The sequence below is a fragment of the Chenopodium quinoa genome, unplaced genomic scaffold (genome assembly GCF_001683475.1).
Source record: "Chenopodium quinoa cultivar QQ74 unplaced genomic scaffold, ASM168347v1, whole genome shotgun sequence".
NCBI classification, from domain to species: Eukaryota; Viridiplantae; Streptophyta; class Magnoliopsida; order Caryophyllales; family Amaranthaceae; genus Chenopodium; species Chenopodium quinoa.
The window spans coordinates 1,237,364-1,258,580 of record NW_018743518.1 but is presented as its reverse complement, the minus strand read 5'-3'; the positions used below and the strand labels follow the sequence as shown (position 1 = coordinate 1,258,580).

At 33.9% G+C, this 21,217-nt stretch overlaps 1 protein-coding gene and 1 pseudogene across 1 annotated transcript; both read right to left on the bottom strand.

Annotated features, from left to right (window-relative positions):
• Positions 1-61: 61 nt before the first annotated feature.
• Positions 62-12,698, bottom strand: LOC110740063 (annotated as a pseudogene).
• Positions 12,699-15,778: 3,080 nt separating this feature from the next.
• LOC110740060 (protein FLOURY 1-like) lies at positions 15,779-17,182 on the bottom strand. Its single transcript, XM_021920551.1, has one exon. The coding sequence runs from the start codon at positions 17,026-17,028 to the stop codon at positions 15,979-15,981; it is 1,050 nt and encodes a 349-aa protein (XP_021776243.1). The 5' UTR covers positions 17,029-17,182; the 3' UTR covers positions 15,779-15,978.
• Positions 17,183-21,217: the final 4,035 nt, after the last annotated feature.

Sequence of the window (21,217 nt, the reverse complement as noted above, 5' to 3'; positions counted from 1 at the left end):
TACTATACTCAAACACCCTCAATTCTCTGCTCATAATCTAGACCCTCTTGATAGGCAAACATTTGCTCCGGAGTAGGAGAATCTGACATTGGTACAGCTTCTTCGTCATCCTTTAGAAAATCATTCCACTGTTGTCTTACGGTTTTGAGTTTTGTAAAAAAATGTACTCCAGTTTGTCCTGAAAATAAATCGGGACATAAGAACTTATCTGAACTTCATTGTGCAAAAGTACATGGGTAAGAAATAAAAACAATGGCGTGACTTAAGCAGGTCTTAGATAATGCTGATGTACAAACATAACATTATTGAAGATGGACAATACCATTTCCTTCAAGGGAAAAATAAATAAAAGTTCTGCACGAATAACATTTCACCTGCAAACGGAGCCTCTGGGTCACCAGACGAGATGAAAGGCATAGGAACTGAAACAGGGACATTGATGCCAACCTGTGAAGAAAACACCATTTCGCCATACATCCATTCAATCATTATATTCATTACAATGTTGTCTTGCATTGGAAATCTTAGTTAAAGGTGTATGGGAAAGTTAACAGTTTGACCAACAACAACAAAGCCTTAGTCCCAAAATGATTTGGGGTCGGCTAACATGAATCGTCATAAGGAACCGTACAATATAAAGAAAAAGGACATAACAAGATAATCATTTGAAAAAGTTTGAATAATAGTGACTGACTATTTCAGGGACAGCCTAAAATAGAAACTTCATCTATCATGCAGGGGGAGTATAAATACATTGTAGACTGATGTAGAGAAAATCCTGCAGTACCTGTGAAGCCTCAATTAGTGTTTGAAACTGCGCAGAGGCCCCAGATGCCATATATATAGATGCTCCATTACAATGTCTGCTTATTGATATGAAATCAGCCAAACTTAACATCCTAAAAACTTGAACTTGTCCAAGGAGTAGCAGCTTACCTGCATTCATTTATAATGCTAATAGCCTCTTCTAAACTCTTTACCTGTTTATAGAGGAAATACAGAATATATCGAAGTTAGCTAATCTCAAAAAAGAGGGAGCAGTTTGATTGACCAACATGCAACGTATTTACAAAACACATAATTGCACCTGTATACAGAGAAGAATGGGCCCATACATCTTCTCCTGCAATATATTAAGAACAGTATCAGATGAATCGATCATTAATTGTCCAAACCTCAATATACATAGTTATAAGACTTAAACCACCAAAGTGCCAATATATGTACCCTGAAGCCTCCATGTCTGCAGTGACATCACATACAATAGTTGGGCCAATAAAATTACCCTGCTGATATCCAGAAACCTACAAAAACCATCCAGTGAAGTTAAGTTAGTAATATAAGAAAAAAGCCAGCTAAACTCTGCCATGAGCGCACGACATAAAAAATGAAATAACCCATCAGAAAAGGAAAGTGAAAGTTTCAAAAATATGAAAACATGTAGGCATCAAACAAAATAAACCAGATAGACCTTGGCAGTTACCCTGTCATACAACAAAGCAATTCAGGTCATTGCTTTTGTAGAAGCTAACTCGACTAAAATTCCTATGCATTTGGATGTTGATTGCTTGACACAAGTGGGAAATTAAGAAAAAAAATAAAAATAATACCAATAAAATAAATAAAAGGAGGGGTTAAAATAAGGAAGATCGGCACATAAATAGCCAGATGAAGTTTGAAAAAGCAGCAAGAAATGAACTAATATCAGCAGATTTGGACTCTGCATCAAAGTAATACATAGGTAGCTTGCACCATACGTCCCCACACAACTGACACATGTCTTGCACTTGAGGTGAACTATAAAAGAAGGGTGCTCCAAGCTTTGAAACAAATGAGCAAGCTAGTTAACCCAGCAAATAAAAACAAGAACTGAGAAATGGCAAACTCCAAACATGTCTTGCACTTGAGGTGAACTATAAAAGAAGGGTGCTCCAAGCTTTGAAACAAATGAGCAAGCTCGCTAACCCGGCAAATAAAACAAGAACTGAGATATGGCAAACTCCAAAAGAAAAGCGAGTAAACATATCCACCCGCCAAAGCCAGTCATTTATCATTTAAGAGGATTAAGACTACAGAAGTTTTGTAACCTCCTAAAAGTTTGCAAAAAACTCTTTCTATAAACCAAAAATTAACAGAGACTGACATGGTTTTCACAGGCAGATCATGTTCCAGATAACTCTTCCCAGCTTTCCCAGTAAACATATCAAAGAACATAAATATCAACTATCAATGACATACACATTTCCTTTAGTTAAGACAGGGAAGCTAGATTTTTATTTAATGGGTGGAAATTTACTTCAGTGTTTACACAAAACATGAATAACAAAGACCATAGACATGACTCATACCAGAGTGAAAATTCTATATGTTATACTAATTGTATATAATATGAAGTATTGGTATTAGGTCTATTAAAGAGTCCTGCTGATTTTATCTCTTGTCTTCCACAAAGGAAATATATATATATATATATATATATATATATATATATATATATATATATATATATATATATATATATTATTACTTTTTGTAGTAAAAAAATCTACAACTTCATACCATGATGTTTCTGCCATCAAGAATGAGTCGGGCACCCCTTTCAATAGCACTTTCTATCAATTTGCATATCTTGTCCTTTTCCTGGGACATGGAAAAATGTGTCATTGAATAGGCGATACTACTCATTGAAAATACAGAATTTTATAAGTTAATTAATTTAGGCAACATCATTGCAAGACAAATCTTCAGTGTCAAAACATTTGCGCAAAAAGCTCAATTTACTGATTTACTATTTGACTTAGGAGGCAGTTCCTACAGTTATAAGCAGGCTGACAACACAAAGAAACCTGAGCTTACGTGCGAGGAAGGAGAAAATATCATATACTTCAAATCAAGTAGGTTTATAGTTTATACCACAGAAAACAAAACCCAACAAAAAAAAAAAAAAAAAAAAAAAAAAAAAAACAATCATGTCCTTTGAACAAGTAGGTTTATATAGCATAAAATTACCACCAAAAACCCCTTACACAAAGACTAAACAAGTAAACATATTTCATAAAAATCAAACCAATCATAAAGTCTATTTCATAAACTCCATTCAATGAGCTTTCTCCCTTTCAATTTCCTTTCCCTAACATTCTTTCAATTCAAGCAGTATGAAAGCCCCTGTAACATACAGCAACCCCTCAGGACAAATAAATATATTAACCTCCCCATTTATCTATAGTCCCTCCACCCTCTTAGTGGAAAAAGAATATAGACCTCTCAACTATACATGTAAAAGAAAAAACACAGAAAAAGCTTTTCTGGAGAACAAAACTCTTCATATTTTGTAGGTTGCGCATGACTCCAATGAAATTTACAGGGTATTATGTTCGACTTCCATCAGAAAAAGAGAAACATCTTTGCTTGAGTTACCAAGCAATTGAACATCCATGAAGGAAGAGGTGATAGAGGAGAAAATGGAGTGGGGGGAGGGTGCTCTTCTAAAGTACTCTTGAGTTAAAATGAACGAGCTTGTAATCATCCTGTATATACTTGCTTTGACAATGGTGTAAGGCCTATAATTGCATGGGCCGCATTCACTATGCTATAAATAAAAATAAAAATAAAAGGTGAATTCCCTTTGAAAGGTTAACAGTGCAAGAATAAGTGAATAACCAAATTAACATCAGGAAGAGAATAGTGGTTAGAGAGACACGAAGGAAAGTATTCCCAAGACATTTAAAAGTCCTCACCTGTTTACTCATCACCGGACCGATGTCTGCATCTGGTTCAGTACCAGCATTTACATTGAGCACCTTCGCCTGTTCTACCAATTTGCATCCCCTGGAAATTAAAAGAGAAAAGTCAGATTAAGGAACAGAATCCAAGAAATTCCTAAGGAAAACTAAATCAATGTATAGTTTAGAAATAACATGCTGGAACAGCAGACATACATCCAAAAACAAGGAAAACAAGGGGTAAATATTTTTACTAAGACTCTTCATTAAGCCTGGAGTATATAGATTACATCCTCCAACACTCAGACATGATTAGCACCGAAATTTTTTCAAAAAAAACCTGACTCTAACACGTAGACACAAGTGAAACAAGTGAATGAGTCCTAGTAAACCAAGTTCCCTGATCAGCTGAAGCAACATAAGAAAATCTTAAGTGTGAAGAATTACATGTCAGTGGAAACACTTAATTAAAAGGCAAATCAATGAATGTGGACAGTGCTCTAAACACACAAGCCATGGATGAACCAGGCAGCCGGAGGAAGAAAATTCAAGCACAAAAAAACAGTACTATACCATGGCTTAGAGTCTCCGACAAATATAACAGTACTAAGTCCAAAGCACCTTTCTCCTTCAGATTTAAAAGCCACAGGAACAAGAGCATTTAAAGTAGCATCTGTATTTGCATCAGGCATGACAATCATATGATTTCTCCCTTCTGTATAAGACTAGAAATGATGAGGGATCATTTTTCAGTAATGATTATCTCCCCGAGCGATATACATGCAACATACTTTACATAGTTTGTTGATTTACTAACCTGAACTCTCTTCCCTTTAGTAGATGCTCTTGAGTGCACAAGCAAGCCATACTTGAATAAAAGACCATACAATTCATCAACAGAAATTGAAGCTTGAAGGAAATAAGTAGAATGTCTAGTAGGCTAGTATGCTGCTAACTACATCAAGTCACCAACACCAATTATACATGCAAAAACTCCAAGAATGATTAACTTACTGCTTTAGAAGCAGCAACTGTTACAGCTTTTACATCATCATCATCACAAATAGCACTGACAACGTCCTGGCACAAAATAACATTATAGAATCAAGGGCACGCGTGTCATAAATTGAAACAGGAAACAAATGCTAAGTGATGAACATAGGCTCACTAAAAAATTCCACAAGTGAAGCCTAAGATATCATCGTGTGCATCTGGCATTCTAGAGCATATTTGTCAGCAAAATCAATGATGTTTAAATCAACGGACATACAGTAAAATATTACAATATTACTCCCTCGGTCCCACATTAGTTTTGACACTTATCATGTTATATTGTTTAGGTACTCCCTCCGTTCCTATTTATTGGTTACATTTGAGTAAATGGTAAAAGAGTAACTAACAAAAAGGAGCGGAGGGAGTAATAACTTGTTGTTTGGTTACCAATTGTTATAGAGAAAAAGTAGATGTGAAAACAGTGGAGTATTATTTTAATGAAAAAGTAGACGTGATAAAAGATACTAAGATAGTAGGGTATTCTATTATTGAATGCGAGTATGGTCATATCTTTTCGGTAGTGGAAAGTGAGATGTATTAATGTAAAAGTGGGGCCTTTCATAAAATAAAAGTGTATTAACTAATCTAGGACGCAGATGAAAATATTTGTAAAAAATAATATGGGACAGAAGGAGTTTTAATGACATCAAGAAACAGACAGTAAACACGTTAAGAGGGCTCATAGCTTACATCAGTGCCATGGACTATATTCAGGACCCCATTCGGCAAACCAGCTTCTAAAGCCAACTCCGCGAGGATCATAGACACACCTGAACGATCATCAGCAATTCAGCATCAAGTCCAACCACAAAGTACCAATTTGATAAAAGATATTAATACAGGGAAAAGGAGAGTAATAATTAGTAAAGTTTGACCAAAGAATAAAATCACAGCATGCTAGCTGGATATACTTGCTCTACATGACACTAATATTAGTAATTATACATATAGCCTACAACAAAGAGAGCATCAGCCACCTGGATCCTTCATTGAAGACTTCAAAATGAAAGTGTTACCACACAGAACTGCCACAGGAAACATCTGTACAAAAAATAGAACATGGTTAAAAGTATGTCCATGGGGCCTCCATCATCCAAGAAAAAGATATTATCATAATTCAAAAAAGAAGCTGATGTGAATCGAGTCCCCTTTCTTATAACTATTTTTATTGCTTTATTTAGGTAATCTCTTGGTTTTACCTTACTCTTAAAGTAGGGGTTTTACAAGTGAGTTTTTAATATGTTTTAATTATTTTCTTAGTAGTAGTTATGGGGCATTGGGCTTCCAAAGTTGTGTTAATTAATTAGTGGGCTCTCTTGGTTCATTAATTAATTATTAGGGCTTTTTATTTAGTTTGCTTGCAGGGCAAGTAGGATAGATTTATTTTTCCTATATATACTAGTTGTATGTCAATTATTTTAGGAAGATGTTTTATGAATTATAATTTGAGATTATTGAGTTTTTGCTTGAAGAGAACTTTGTTAAGGTTCAAACTAGTTGTTAACTAGAGTTTTAGGATCGTTGCTCCTAAGATCAAACTTAGAAGTCGTTGCCTTCTAAGACTATCCTTCAAATTTCCACCATTAAAATCACTCAAATCCTTCCACTAAATATAAACTGTCAAAAATACGCATCAAATTGGTATCAAGAGCTTAGGTTTTGTAAGTTCTCACGACTTACACGATCTTGGTAATTAGAACAAATTTTGGTTGCTTTTCAAGAATTACGGGTGATTTGCAATTATATTCGGGTAGTATACTTCGTCTTCGAATCTGGAAGCAAGTATTACTAGTACTAGAGGTACGTAATTCTAGAGTTTTAGTCGGTGAATTTGTCTCTTAGTGCATATTGACTTCTTGATTTACTTGCTGCAAATCATCAAGTGGGTGGAGATAGTGCAACTAATACTTTTGTGCATTCGTATTAGGGTTCACGGATAAACACAAATTGATTTTAGTATTGAAGAATATTAATTTTCATTCCTTTTTTTTCCCTTTCGCCTGCTATTACAATATTAGAGTGTTGCGTGAGAGTTGTTACTCCTTGACCAAATTATTATTATTAGGCTTTATTTGATTAGTTTGGGGTTCTTGTCTTTTAATACGGAGCAATAATTTTCTGAATATTTTCGACATCATGCGTACTTTTAACAAAGGAAGATCTAGATAATATGCTTGTTGATATGATGAGAAATTTTAATGCGAGTCTTGAACGAATGAATGAAATAATTGAGAAGAGTACGCAAGAAATTGCTCAAACCAATCAAAGGGTCGAAACTTTATCAACTCAAGTGGTTGGGGAAGGAAGAATAATCAACAACGAACAACCTAGGGGAGTCATGAGAAATTTTCCAATTGACAAAGATCGAGATTTGAAGTTGTTGGAACTTCCGGAATTTACAGGTGATGGGGATGCTGAAGACTTTTTAGATTGGGTTCTTCAGATGGAAAAGGTCTTTGACTATAAAGGTTTTGATGAGCAAAAAGCCTACAAGGTTGCAAACCTAAAACTGACGAGATATGCTTCTCTATGGTTTGAGAATTTACGTGCCAAGAGATTGAGAGAAGATGAGCCACGAATTAATACTTGGAGTGAGTTGAAGAGACAATTAAGGAAACGGTTCCTACCACGGGAATTTATCCAAGATCAATTATTGAAGTTGAATCATCTTGAACAAAAGAGTCTTAGTGTTGCCAAATACACTAAAGAGTTTGAGAAATTGTGCATGCTTTGTGATTTGCAAGAAAAAGAGGAGATGAAGATTGGATGATACATAAAAGGGTTGACACCTTCGATTTCTCACAAGGTGGAAACATCAAATTATGTGTTCTTTGATGATGTCTTAAGGTTGGCAGAGAGATTTGAGAAACAGGAGAAAGAAAAGAAAACTTCTTATTTCAAGGAAAGGAAGTCATTCTTTAATGGTGAGGGTTCGAATATCAACTCTAACAATTCAAACAATAAAGGGAAGATGATTGTTGTTACTCCCGAACAAGCTGCATTGGCGAAAAAAGTTTGTTTCAAGTGTCAACGCATGGAACACATTGCTAGAGATTGTGGTAACAAAGTGACGGTATCCAAGAAGGAACATAGAATGTTGTTGGCTTATCTTGACCAAGAAGAGAAAGAGAAGGAGAGTACATGTTTTCTCAATACAGAGGAAGAGTTTGATTTTGAAGAGTTTGAGGGTCAAGAAAAGATTACTCATGAACCTGAACATCACCATATCGGTATCTTAAGGAGAGTTCTGCATGCTGATTTTGTTCTTCCTACTTCACATGAGCAAAGGGAAAATTTGTTCCATACTATATGCAAAGTAGGTGATAGGAGTTGCTCGTTGATCATAGATACGAGATCGTGTACCAATGTTGAATCTACTAAGTTGGTTGACACTATGAATCTTGCTACTAAGGACCATCCTACTCCTTACAAGCTTAATTGGTTACATGATGGAGATGGACTACAAGTTAAAAGGCAAGCTTTGGTGAACTTTTCCATGGGTTCATATTCTGATAGTATGTGGTGTGACATTTTACCTATGACTGCTTGTTCTATACTCTTGGGTCGTCCTTGGCAATATGATCGAGGGGTGTTATTTAATGGTGTTACAAATGTTTATTTAGTGAAGGTTGGGGATAAGAGAGTCCAATTACATCCTTTACCCCCTAAGGCGCCACCTATTCAAGCTCCTGCTAGAGAGTTGTGATTATGCCTAAACTTGACAAAAAGGAAAGAAGGGCTAATATGTTGTCATTGAGAAACCAACATCCTTTTGAGATTGGTGACAATGTTTTCTTATCTTTAAATGCTCAAAAAATCTTTAATAATTCTAGAGGTAAGAATGAACCATTAGAGGAAGGACCTTTCAAGATTGTGCATATGGAGAATTATGATACTTTTCAAGTACTTCTTGGAGCGGGAATTTGCGCTACTATGAGGGCTAGTGATTTGGTACCTTGTCTTCCGAACGAAACTTGAGGGCAAGTTTTTTTTAAGAGGGAGGGAATGATGTGAATCGAGTCCCCTTTCTTATAACTATTTTTATTGCTTTATTTAGGTACTCTCTTGGTTTTACCTAACTCTTAAAGTAGGGGTTTTACAAGTGAGTTTTTAATAATGTTTTAATTATTTTCTTAGTAGTAGTTATGGGGCCTTGGACTTCCAAAGTTGTGTTAATTAATTAGTGGGCTCTCTTGGTTCATTAATTAATTATTAGGGCTTTTTATTTAGTTTGCTTGCAGGGCAAGTAGGATAGATTTTTTTTTCCTATATATACTAGTTATATGTCAATAATTTTAGGAAGATGTTTTATGAATTATAATTTGAGATTATTGAGCTTTTGCTTGAAGAGAACTTTGTTAAGGTTCAAACTAGTTGTTAACTAGGGTTTTAGGATCGTTGCTCCTAAGATCAAACTTAGAAGTCATTGCCTTCTGAGACTATCCTTCAAATTTCCACCATTAAAATCACTCAAATCCTTCCACTAAATATAAACTGGAAGATGTTTTATGGATTATAATTTGAGATTATTGAGCTTTTGCTTGAAGAGAACTTTGTTAAGGTTCAAACTAGTTGTTAACTAGGGTTTTAGGATCGTTGCTCCTAAGATCAAACTTAGAAGTCGTTGCCTTCTAAGACTATCCTTCAAATTTCCACCATTAAAATCACTCAAATCCTTCCACTAAATATAAACTATCAAAAATACGCATCAGAAGCCTTCTAAATTCTAACTGATAAATAAATTTTAAAACCTAATTAAAACAAGGCAGAAGAATACAAAACAAATACAAGCATATGAGGCAATGATTCACCAGGAGCACAAGAAAGTTCATTCATGACTTCTCAAGTTAACTTGAGTATGCAAATGTGGTTTTTAGAATGCTACAATATGCTTTGAGTAAATAATGTGACGAGCATCAAACATCAACAGCCAATGGGAAGCACATCACCCAGATTTGAACCAGAAAACACAGGCAGTGAAAATTAACAGCTGAAGTATGTATCCATACCCATAAAGCAATTATGGCAGGAAAATTAGCAAGGCAAATTCCTGCACAAACACCAAGAGGCTCTCTAATGCTATAGATATCTAGTTCATTGGATACGTTTGAAACAAATCGTCCCATCTGCGGAGTTGCCATCCCACAAGCACAGTCCAAAGCCTCTACAATAGAAAACAGTAAATTTTGCAAACATGGTCATAGATTATTAAAGGGAATAAAATTATAAGAATATATTTAAAATGACAATCACCAAGGCTGTAATGCACATCAGTATAGGCATCCTTCAGTGTCTTGCCCCCTTCAGATGTAATAGTAGCAGCAAGTTTATCCTAGTGGAATAAACAGGAGAGAAAATCATACCTTCTGTATTGACAAGATAATAAAGAAGGTAGAACATTCTTACCATGTCCCTCTGAATAAGTTCCCGAAGCTTTAACACTATACGTTTACGTGATGTGACTGGCGTATCTCTCCAAGAAGGAAACGCCCATTTCGCTGCACATACTGCAGCTTTAAGTTCTCCAATGGTTGTTAAAGAAAGTACAGATACGACTTTCTGAGTAGCCTACTAGCAATATTACCCCAAAAAAAATTTGTCATGATCAGAAATAGCAGACCAATTTGAGAACTAAATGAAACAATAAGAAGGCCTGCATTGCAGCTCTCACAGGATTTATAATATCGACTGTTGCAGTAGACTGTGACTCCACAAATTGGCCTCCAATAAAATTTGGTATTCTCTGATAGAGACAAAAAAAAAGTAAGTTTTAACCACAGGAATTGTATCATGAAGGCAAAAGAGTAGAACATTGGTGAAATTGTGGCAACGTAAGCTTACCGTGAATCGAAGCCTCCAAGATGGCTCAGTTGAGGCTGGATTGCCAGGAACCTGAGCACTTCCAATCGACACTTTCTGAGGTTTAAAAGACTTGTATTTTCTGACTGTAATATAAAAAAGGCAATGAGGCACTTAAAAGGTACAGAAAGTTCATATGAAATCTATTATAAGCAAGCATCAGGCACAATTAACTTCCCAGAGTTCCCGTGTACAATCCTTAGCAGCATATAAATAAATAGGACAGGAGATAAGTATACCCACATGTTGAAGTTGATAATATCAGAATAGTATAAAAGTACTTACAAAGCTAGCTTCAAAAGAACAAAAACCAAAAGGCTATCCCTTTCTATATGACAATCATCTACTATACTTTCTGCATTTTTTATGACAATAGTCAGCACCGAAAGAACATACCAGTTAAATTTCCTTGTCTTAGCCTGGTTTTGACATTGTAAAGATGCTTTGGAGTAGATAAAAGTTCTGGATTGCTCTGTCTAAGTTTTTTCAAAATCTGACGTGGCTTAAGGCCAGCTTCTGTCATCTCTTTAATCCGTAAAACCTCATCCTCGGAAAATCGACGAGCAGCCGGGTGTTCCGCGATGTCCTTCATAGGTTCGTGGTTATGAGTTCCATTTTTTACAATTATATACCACACTCCACCATCATTTTTACCCATGACTTCAAAAGGACAGTTAACATTTCGGGAACTAATTTTTCGCTTCCGAGTACATTCTGCAGACTGTCTCTGTAGATTTACGTTTATTCCTATGAACACCACCCCTATCACAACCAAGTACTACTGCTTTATCTTTTCTGGATTTCTTTATGATAACTACATATCCTTGTGAAATTGCGAAATCCCCAACATGCTCAATTAGTTGTTCACGATTTGCATAACTTCCAGGTGGTGGAGGAAGCATTTGAGGTTCAGCAGGCACTGAACTTTCAGGATCCATCATTAAAGATGTAAAGCAAAGACCTACATCATCATGATTGCAGATTTTTCAATCAATCCAAGGAATAAAATTTTCAAGTTTGAATTGCCTGCATAAAGAAGAAACAACTTTCTAACAAAAAATATACTCGGCATCTCTAAATTTTGGAAGCACCTTTTTTATTTTCCTCAAAATAAAAAGTGGAAACACAAAATCAGAAAAGGCAAGTTCCTACATTTTTAAGATGGGGGACGAAAACAAAGGCCCTTATACTATGGCGAAAAGCATTAAGTTACCGTCAATAATGACATCCATATCTTTACAATGAGGATTCATTAAGCGACGCATCATCTTGCTACTTATCCAACTCTCTTAGCCTCAATAGGAAAAGCAATTGACCACATCACTAAAACATTGTGCTACTCTATGTCTTTTGGTAAATTATCTATATACATAAAACATTAAACTACTACTACAACATGATGAACCAAGTACTGACAGTATAATTCGGAGAGGATAGCAATCTAAATTTAGCAATTAACTTCATAAACTGCATAAACCCTAGTAATAATTATCTTAAATTTAAGTCCTTTTGTCCTAAAAAATCCTAATGAGAGTGCAATTCAGTGTCCTAATCCAGCAAACAAACAACATAAATACATAATTAACAAGAAATTAAGCATAGTTACAACTCCTTTGTCGCAAAATCAAATATCCGCGAGATTACAACACAATTTCATACTATGAAATCATTATTACTAAATCAATCAAAACAAACAACAAAAAATGTGTCATTCCGATTCTTAGCTACTAAATTATAGCGGCAAAAAAAATGTATGAATATTTAAGCATGAACTCAAATTTAAGGTTTACATAGAATAAAAATTTCGCCCTGAAAATAAGAATTGTGAAGATTGCCAAACCTTAAATATGATAAAATTAATGTTTCAGATCGAAATTCTTCACGCCATAATCGGTCCCATGGTAATAATACATGCAAGAAAATCCACCATTGTTGAACTCTTACTTGATTAAAGAGACGAAACTTCCTAATTTTTGGCGCAAAACGATTTTCGATTTTCGATTTTCCTTTCTTTGCTTATTGGCTTTTGATGTTTGTGTTCGTGTTTGCGTTTTAGAAGGTGAAACACTGAAATTGAAATTTGGAGAGTGTAGGCATTACGGAATTACCGTATACGGTATACATGATACATTCCGCGTATATGGATTTCATGTTATGATACATTCCGCTGTTTCGGGTTATCGGGTTAAATTCGAATTTGATTGTAGAGGTAGTGCTCTAGTGATCCCTTTATTATCTGACACAATACGAGAGGTGACCCAAAGTACTCCTTAAGGAATATAATTTAAGTTATACGGCAATTACATTCATTTAGCAAGACTTAAATGACTAATTCTGAATTTCTGATTAACACCCAATTAAAGGGATCAATAAATTAAATACATACAAAGTACTAGTATAACATTTAGTAGTTTGGTACAATTACTCTATAATCCGTACTTCTGAGCAAAAATTAAATTTATTAAAATTTCATTATAATTGCATAATCTCTATTTTCTCAAGGGTCAACCTTAACACATCCGATGTAAGAAAAGAAAATAATGCGTACTTTAAAAGTTAGAACTACTACATTAGTCGATAGACATATGATGAGAAGGACTAGCCATCTAGCCCTACTTAATTAAGTACCTCTTGTAGTTAGTAACTGGTGTGACCAACTAATAGATTGTCAAGAAAGATCATAAGAATATAAGTTAGGGTTATATCACTCATATGTAATATGAACACATGCATTATAAAAATTAAACTGTTTTGAGGAGTAAAATCTTTGAAATAATTCTTCCCCGCACACATTACACACTTTCCAAATCTTTATAAAAAAAAATTAAAAAAATCAATTCTTCCTGATTTCTAGGAAAAAAACAATCACTTTCTTAATTTTTAGGAAAAAAAAAAAAAGATTTTTCATTATGCAGAAAGATCTTGCAAGATACTACAGTTGTAAAAATACGAGTAATACATTTACGTGCCTTGTACAAAGGTTTTTTTCTATTTTTTTTTTCTATTAATTTATTTTTTATAATCTCCTTCACTTAGCACTTGTATAAATATAAATCCACAATAGTTATTTGGACATTACCTTTCTCTTCATTGCTGTCCTTATATTTTCCCTTTTGTCTCTCTTTCAAATTCTAGCTCAAAAATCGTTCTAATTATGGGTAAGGCGAAATCATTAAGGCAATTCATAGTAAAAGAAAAGAAGAGAAATTTATACTTTCGACAGAAAAAGAAAACTTTGATTACGAAAGCACGTGAGTTGTCGATTTTATGTGATGTTCCAATTTGTGTCATCATCTTTCCTTTTGTTGAAGGTAACAAAAATTTCGAACAACCCGAAATTTTTTCATACAAGGGAGGCGATGACTCAGCAACAAACCCGGAATTGGCTCGTGAGATAATCAATCGTTACTTAGCACTCCCTATAGATGTTAAACATAACAAGAGGTCACTTAACTTAAGTGACGTGTTGAAAGATGTTAATGAGGAGAAATTGGTTAGGAAGGACCAAGATTTGTATAATATAAGGTGCAAAAGGACAAATCTTTCTGAGTTCACTGATGAACAACTTGTTATATTGCTTAGAAATTTGGAGCATAAGCTTGATTCTGTGACAAGTAGAATTGCTGCAATAAAGAGTATTAAGAATCATGGTTTTGTTGCTGATCAACAAGAAATTCAAGCATTTGACGTCGATAAATTCATGCTGTCTGATTTTGATGAGATGTTTGCTGATCTGATAGAACCAGCTACTGCCGATTATGAAGGGAAGTATGACATAAATATGATGAATCCTACTCCTAGTAGCCACACCGATATTGATCAAGGGACGGGATTTGCTGATAATTATTCTCTGCAATGCATTCCGATGATGTATCCTACTACTGGCTACAATGATGTCGATCAAGGGTCGGGGTTTGCTGATGATTATCCTACTCCTACTAGCTACACTGATGTTGATCAAAGTTCGGGATTTGCTAATGACTATCCTCTGCAATGCATTCCAATGATGGGTTGTTCTATCTACAATGGTGATCTAGGGCCACGATTTGCTGATAATTTTCCTCTGCAATGCGACTATTCTATAACGAGTACAGGCTACTGCAAGCAAGAGTCAGGGTTTACTGATAACATGCTGTTGAAATGCAATCCTATCTACCATAATCAAGAGCAAGGATCTGTTGATGATATTTCAGCTATGCAGTCTTATATTAATATGTTATCCTATGCTGTCTGATAATTTCTCTCTGAAATTCTACTAGTAGAAGTGTTACTGCTCTCTGTAAACCTTTGAAAATGTTTTGTTATTATCTAATTCGTTTATTCACATAACTGTGATATAAAAGGCAACAGAATAACCTCTAAATTTGATGACAGCTTTCAATTTTATCGTAGAAGGCAGGTAGTAACATTGCCAGTCCGATATAATCTTTCTTATTTGATAGTTTTCTAAATGGACTACACATAGAAGGTTACTCTCTCTCAATGTATATGCTTTAGATTCCGTAGAAGGACTAAAGCAATCATTTTCTGTAGAAGCGAAGAAGTACCAGGGATCCTCGCTTTCTCTCAACAGGCCAAGGTTTCTAAATGTTGAATGATAGGTTGACATACTAGAGATCCTCGCTTTCATCTCATTTCACAACATCAAGTTCGTTTGTTATTCATGGTAGGACGGACAAAATCCACATTAGATAATTCTAAAGCTGACTGTCATAAATTCATAATGCATTTATAATTACTATAATCTAAATCAGGAAGTATAATAATTACGGAGTGATAAGCATCTTTCATTATAATAGACAGTCTAAAACAAAACTCTTGATCTTAGTATGACAAGCAGCAACCTCACCGGTTACACAGTAACACTGGACCGCATAGTACACGATTCATAGCTTGTCGTAAGGACATGCTCTTCCAACCATTAAATGGTATGACCTAATGAGAGAATCAACATTTAGTACACTAATCAAAGAAAGCAACTCAGTTACTTCCCTTCACAGGCTGTTTTAAGACATAAGACAATCATCACAATGACCTTAACAAAATTCGACAAAAGCTGCAAACAACAATTGAACATGAACAATGCAGAATTTAATCAGCTGCAATACACAAAACAAAATGATTCCAAGAAATCAAGCTGTAGATAGCACTAACTAAATTTTATTAAACCAAAAATGTGTAACTTTATTGAGTTTATCCCAATTGCTTTTACATGAAAGAAAAGAAACAGTGTAATCAAACTAAGCATATTCACATAAACCTTTTCCCTATTCAAAAATCTTCCTTTAAGACTTCAATTACAATTAGCCAAACAAATCACAACAATAGCTGAGAAACTCGAATCCTACATAGGCGATGATTCGAAATCGAGCGAGCCAATTAGCAATTCATCATCCCTACTTCCAAATGAGGAATAAGTAGCACTTGGAGTAGGACAAACACTATCAAATTGATCCCACTCTTCACCCTTCATAAGCACCTTCAATTTCTCCCTACACATTCTCAATTGATCCTCTAATATACTCCTTTCGGATTCGTGTCTCATTATATTCCATTGAAGTGATTGATTAACCTCTTGATCATGCAACTGTTTCTCTTCAGAAACTCTCTGCAACTGATTAACCTGCATTTGAAGAACACTCTTCTCATTCTGAAGCCGCAAGATCATCGCCATCGCCTCGTCGACAGAGGAAGTAGCAGCCATTCTTTCCTTCTCAAGCTCATTTTGAGCAACATAAGCCCTTTGTCTCTGAATTTTTACCATCTTTCTCAGAGTAATAACGTCGAACACTTGGTCTTCATGACAACATTCCTTCCAATCCTCCCTTTCTTCACCAATTCTACCAACACCATCATGAAACCCACGATTAAAACCCAAAACTTCATCGATTTCCTCGAATTTCTGGTCCCCACTGAAAACCCTAGACATCTTCTTAGTGGTCCCATTCTCAAATGACAACTTCTTTAAACCATTAATTTCATCATTACTAGAACAAATCAACGAAAACCCTTTTCTCTCCTCACTAGATTTCCCCCTAAATTTGCAAATCCCAGTACATTGCAACACCATAAACCCTAGAAAAAACATACAGAACAACACAAAAACATTGAAAATCTTGGAAAAACACCCGAAAATCAGAAACCCACATCCAAAATCATCAAAATTCGTCAGCAAAACCTTCAAATTAGATACACAATCCATCAAGAAAATTGAACTCGAAATCAATTGAAAAATTAAAAGTACCCTTTTATAAAACTCGATAATTGAACACAGTACAATCAGGAAACAGAGACGACCCATCAATCTAAATTGGGTACAGCGAGATATTTTGTATAGAAAAGAGAGAAATGTTGCTCCTTTTGATGCGAGATAAAGAAGGTAAAGGGCCGCCATTGATGAACACAGAGTAAAGGACACGAAGCTATTGAAGATTTTCCCACATGGAGAGGGAGTGAGATGGACGTAGAGTTCGGTGATGATATTGGAGTGATCAAGGTAGTTTGGTGAAGAAACTATATTGTATGAATGAATATTAATTAATTTAGTATGAGTATAATCCAAAATCAATGAATTTATTGATAAGAAAATGTGGGTCCAAATCCTATTCCTAGACATAACGGTAAAGTTTTCTGCTCTATTTGGCTGTTGTGATTTGATTATTCTGTAATTAATTTAATAATTGTGTTGGTAAATCGCTAGATTAGTGTTAAATTGTTATTTGGCATTAAAAAAAATTGAGTGCACTCGCGTATACAAAAGCTTTTGATTTGACTTAAAGAGAGTCATAAAGGTAAGGAAGTAATAAGGCGGGATTTGATATCCAATTTTTATTTTCACTAGATTTTTACTCACATCTAACAAGTTATTATATGTTGTTAACCAATTTTGAGATACGTGGCTTTCATGGTTTAATACCATGATACGAGGTATTTTGTAGATTTATTTTATGGTTTTTCCACTTGATAAACATAAACTTGTGTTTTTTTTTTCTCCTCCTCAAGACACTTAGGTTATTCTATTTGATTGTCTTTGTTCTGAGGATAAATAAAATAGTTGATTTACGAGAATACATGTGCTATTATTTATATTAATTATGAATTATTTTTATTAGCAAAATTGAAGTGTAAAATGACAACTTGGAAAATATTTGATTGCTTACAACATTCAAAACACATATTGTGGTTGATAAAGGAATTAGACATTTTTGTAATATTTGAGTTATGAGAATGTTGAAGAGATCTAAGTGTTAATCTTAAAACATCTTAATCATCACCTAACCAAGAAAAAGAAACTCAAGATGATCTTAAGTTTACTCTATCATTTTAATTTTCTAATTATTCACTCCATATTATAATTTACCAGAATTTTAGCGAACTTAGAAAACATGTTTGGAAGTCCTTGAAAAATGATCATTTTATGGTACTTAACAAAGTTATCTTTACGTGACCAAATACATGCATTGATTCACGCATAGATGAATAAAATTACATTTTTACTTTAATTAGTTAGTCGGTAATAAAATACCATTAATTTCAAACATATTTTTCAGAATATTTGATTATACTCCGTACGAATGTTAAGTATCGATCTTGAACATATTTGAGTTATGGGTAACTCACATAGAAAGATCTTATGTTACCCGGAGTATTGTCCAAATCTAAAAACTAGTTTAGCGATAACCAATAATTGGGCCTTAATTACACAAATTAGGGAGCAACTAAGGAAAGAAGTTAAGAACCTCTAAGAAGCACGAACACTTTACAAATGAGGCCGGATCATGGGAATATGGGATTATATGCTATGTACTAGTACGACTAAGCAATAAAATGGGCTTAAAAATTGGTTATCCCTTTAATTAAATTTTGGTCTGTGCTTAAGCGAAATCTGGATCATTATCCAATTAATCATATATAAATGGACTCTCATTGGGTCAAACTTAATTATGAATTTGGCAAGAAACTTTGGGCCTTAAAATGTTCAAGCAAAAAATTTTGAAAATAAATGTTGAAGGAAAGTAATACTACCTCCGTCAATTATTATGTGCAACAAAATGGTATCATTTGTGAGATATAAAATATCATTTTGTTACACATAGTAATTAACGGGGATAGTAAGTAAAATTACTTTATAGATTATCAACTAACCTAATTGATTAAAGTCTTTAGAAGAGGTATCAAAGACTTGAAATCAAACTCTTATAGTATTCATTTTGAATTAAATTGTTAATAGTTATATATGGTATGTTAATGCTATAAAAAAATGGTGAGTTTCATCAGATCGAGAGGTCAAATTTAGTCATTACAGTTAATAAAATCTTTTGGTTTCCATCAAGTAAAAAAGTTTTTTTTTTCTCTAATAATTAAGCGATGTCAGTAAGTAAATTAGCTTAAAGAAATCTTAATGAGCAACATTACCCAATCATCATATAATCATAATTCATGCATACGATTACTCTATTATCTAAGGGTGTATAGTGAGTCGAGACTCTCAATTAACAACTCAATGTCTCAATCTCATGAATGTCTTAACCTCGTTTATGTCCATCCATTAATAAATTAGTCAAGGTTGGGCAAATTTTGAAGCTTTTAATTATTTTAGTACATGAAGTTGGTACTTTCAACTTTTCTTCTATGAAAAGTCTAACTTATTTAGACTAATAATATAGAATTTTGAAAGAAGCTAAGCATGAAAAACTAGTTTGGTGAACTAGCAAGGAGGATAGATATGGATTGGGGATTGCTCCAATAAAGTGAATTATGTGTTATACAGAAATAAATTAAATATGGAAAAACAACTTATGAAGCTATTTGGAATTTTTCACAAGTTATGAAGAAATTACATACATGTATTTATTTTAAAATACCGAAACTCATACCAGTACATCATAAGATATTTTTTATAAATAATAAAGAAAGATTAAGCTTACATCTAAATCTAATAAGTACGGAATATATGACTATGAAAATTCTAGAATATAGAGTACCTATTGGCATAATTACTATTCATATAGCATGCACTCTTATTGGGAAAGGGAACAAAACAATCTATCAAATTTGATACCATCATAACAAAAGACAATCTTTAATTACACAATAATAATAATAATAAAATTAAACACCTTATTTAGATCACTCTAATAGAATACTGACCTACATTTAGATAGTTACACCTTAGTGGGACAGGTTGATTTCAGGCTGAACAAGTTAGAAAGTTCCAGGTACTTAAAATATTACTATTTTACTAACAAATACCACTATTATATTTGTTTATATGCTGACCTTTCTGTATTGTAAGCAATGCGTATTTTTTGAAAAATTCATAAATCAATTTAAATTTCGGATAGAAGTCCGAAAAAGTTAATGAAACAATAAATTAAACAAATAAAAAAAGTGACCATTAATGTTTTTTTTTTTGTTGCACAAATATATTTCTTTGAGCGTCAACGACTAATTTGAGCTAATTTATTCATTTATTAATTTACTCCTTATATTTCTTATGAAATGGCTAAAACTTAACAACAAAAATAATAATTTAGGGAGGTTCAATTCAAAAAGGGAGCATCTTCAAATTAAGTAATTATTCCTTTGATAGATCTTCTAATTTGTTTATATGGTTTGCTAAGTATAGCTTTATTTGGTCACTTCAAGTCTTCAACGGCTAAACCAATAAAACTTAGAGCCGTGTACAAATTAAACTCTTAATTGATTTGCACTTTAAAATAACATTAAAGATTAGAATTAAATCTTAATTAATTGTTGGTACATCATGCTTAATTAAATTAATTATAATCATAAACAACCAAAGTACAAAGTGGAAGTGGTGGAGCAAATACTGTGGGTATTTTCAAATTTTTAAATGAAATTTCTTTGTTTGGACATCTACATACTAAACTAGCATGTGCTATGAAGAGAAAGAACATGCATAAAACTTTAAACTTTTCTAGTTTGTACAACCACTAATGTTGTTCATAAAGAGATATAGATATCAGATAATGAATTACTTTAATGGGCTCACTAATACATGCAATTATTAGCTTGTACATTGTACAACCACTAATATTATTATTGTTGGAATGTTGGAGATATACTTCTTTCAACTTTTACGCGGTCTATACTCGTTTTGGTGGCTTGAACACGTATTCATGTTTTATTAAAGTTTTCTCGTATAATTAATTTATTTTTTTCTTTTTAAAAGTAAGATGAAAGACACCACTAAACCAACACATCTATCTCACAGATTAAGTCAGTTCAACTCCGTAAGTCGACGCTTGAGAGTATAGGGGATAGATAAGGGAATCCTAATGAGTGACATCTATGTCACTGTTAGGGTAGTGTTTTTGCTTTGTTTTAGCTTGTCTTAGGTTGTTTTATAGTTTTTTTGTTCAAATAATTCGTGCATTCATGTCTCGATGTATTTTGGATGAAATCGCGTATGAACTTGAATGTCTGGCTTTATTGCGTGAATACCGTTGCCCTACCTTATTGCTTCCTTTGGTGTTTGTGCTTAGGATTTTGAAGTCAAGAATTGCAAAGAAAAAGACAAGGAAGCACGAGAGAAGAATCGAAGAAAGCAAGGTGCGTGG

What these genes read in the sequence shown, in the direction of transcription:
- LOC110740060 (XM_021920551.1), bottom strand. Translation starts at nt 17,028, where the DNA reads ATGGCGGCCCTTTACCTTCTTTATCTCGCATCAAAAGGAGCAACATTT.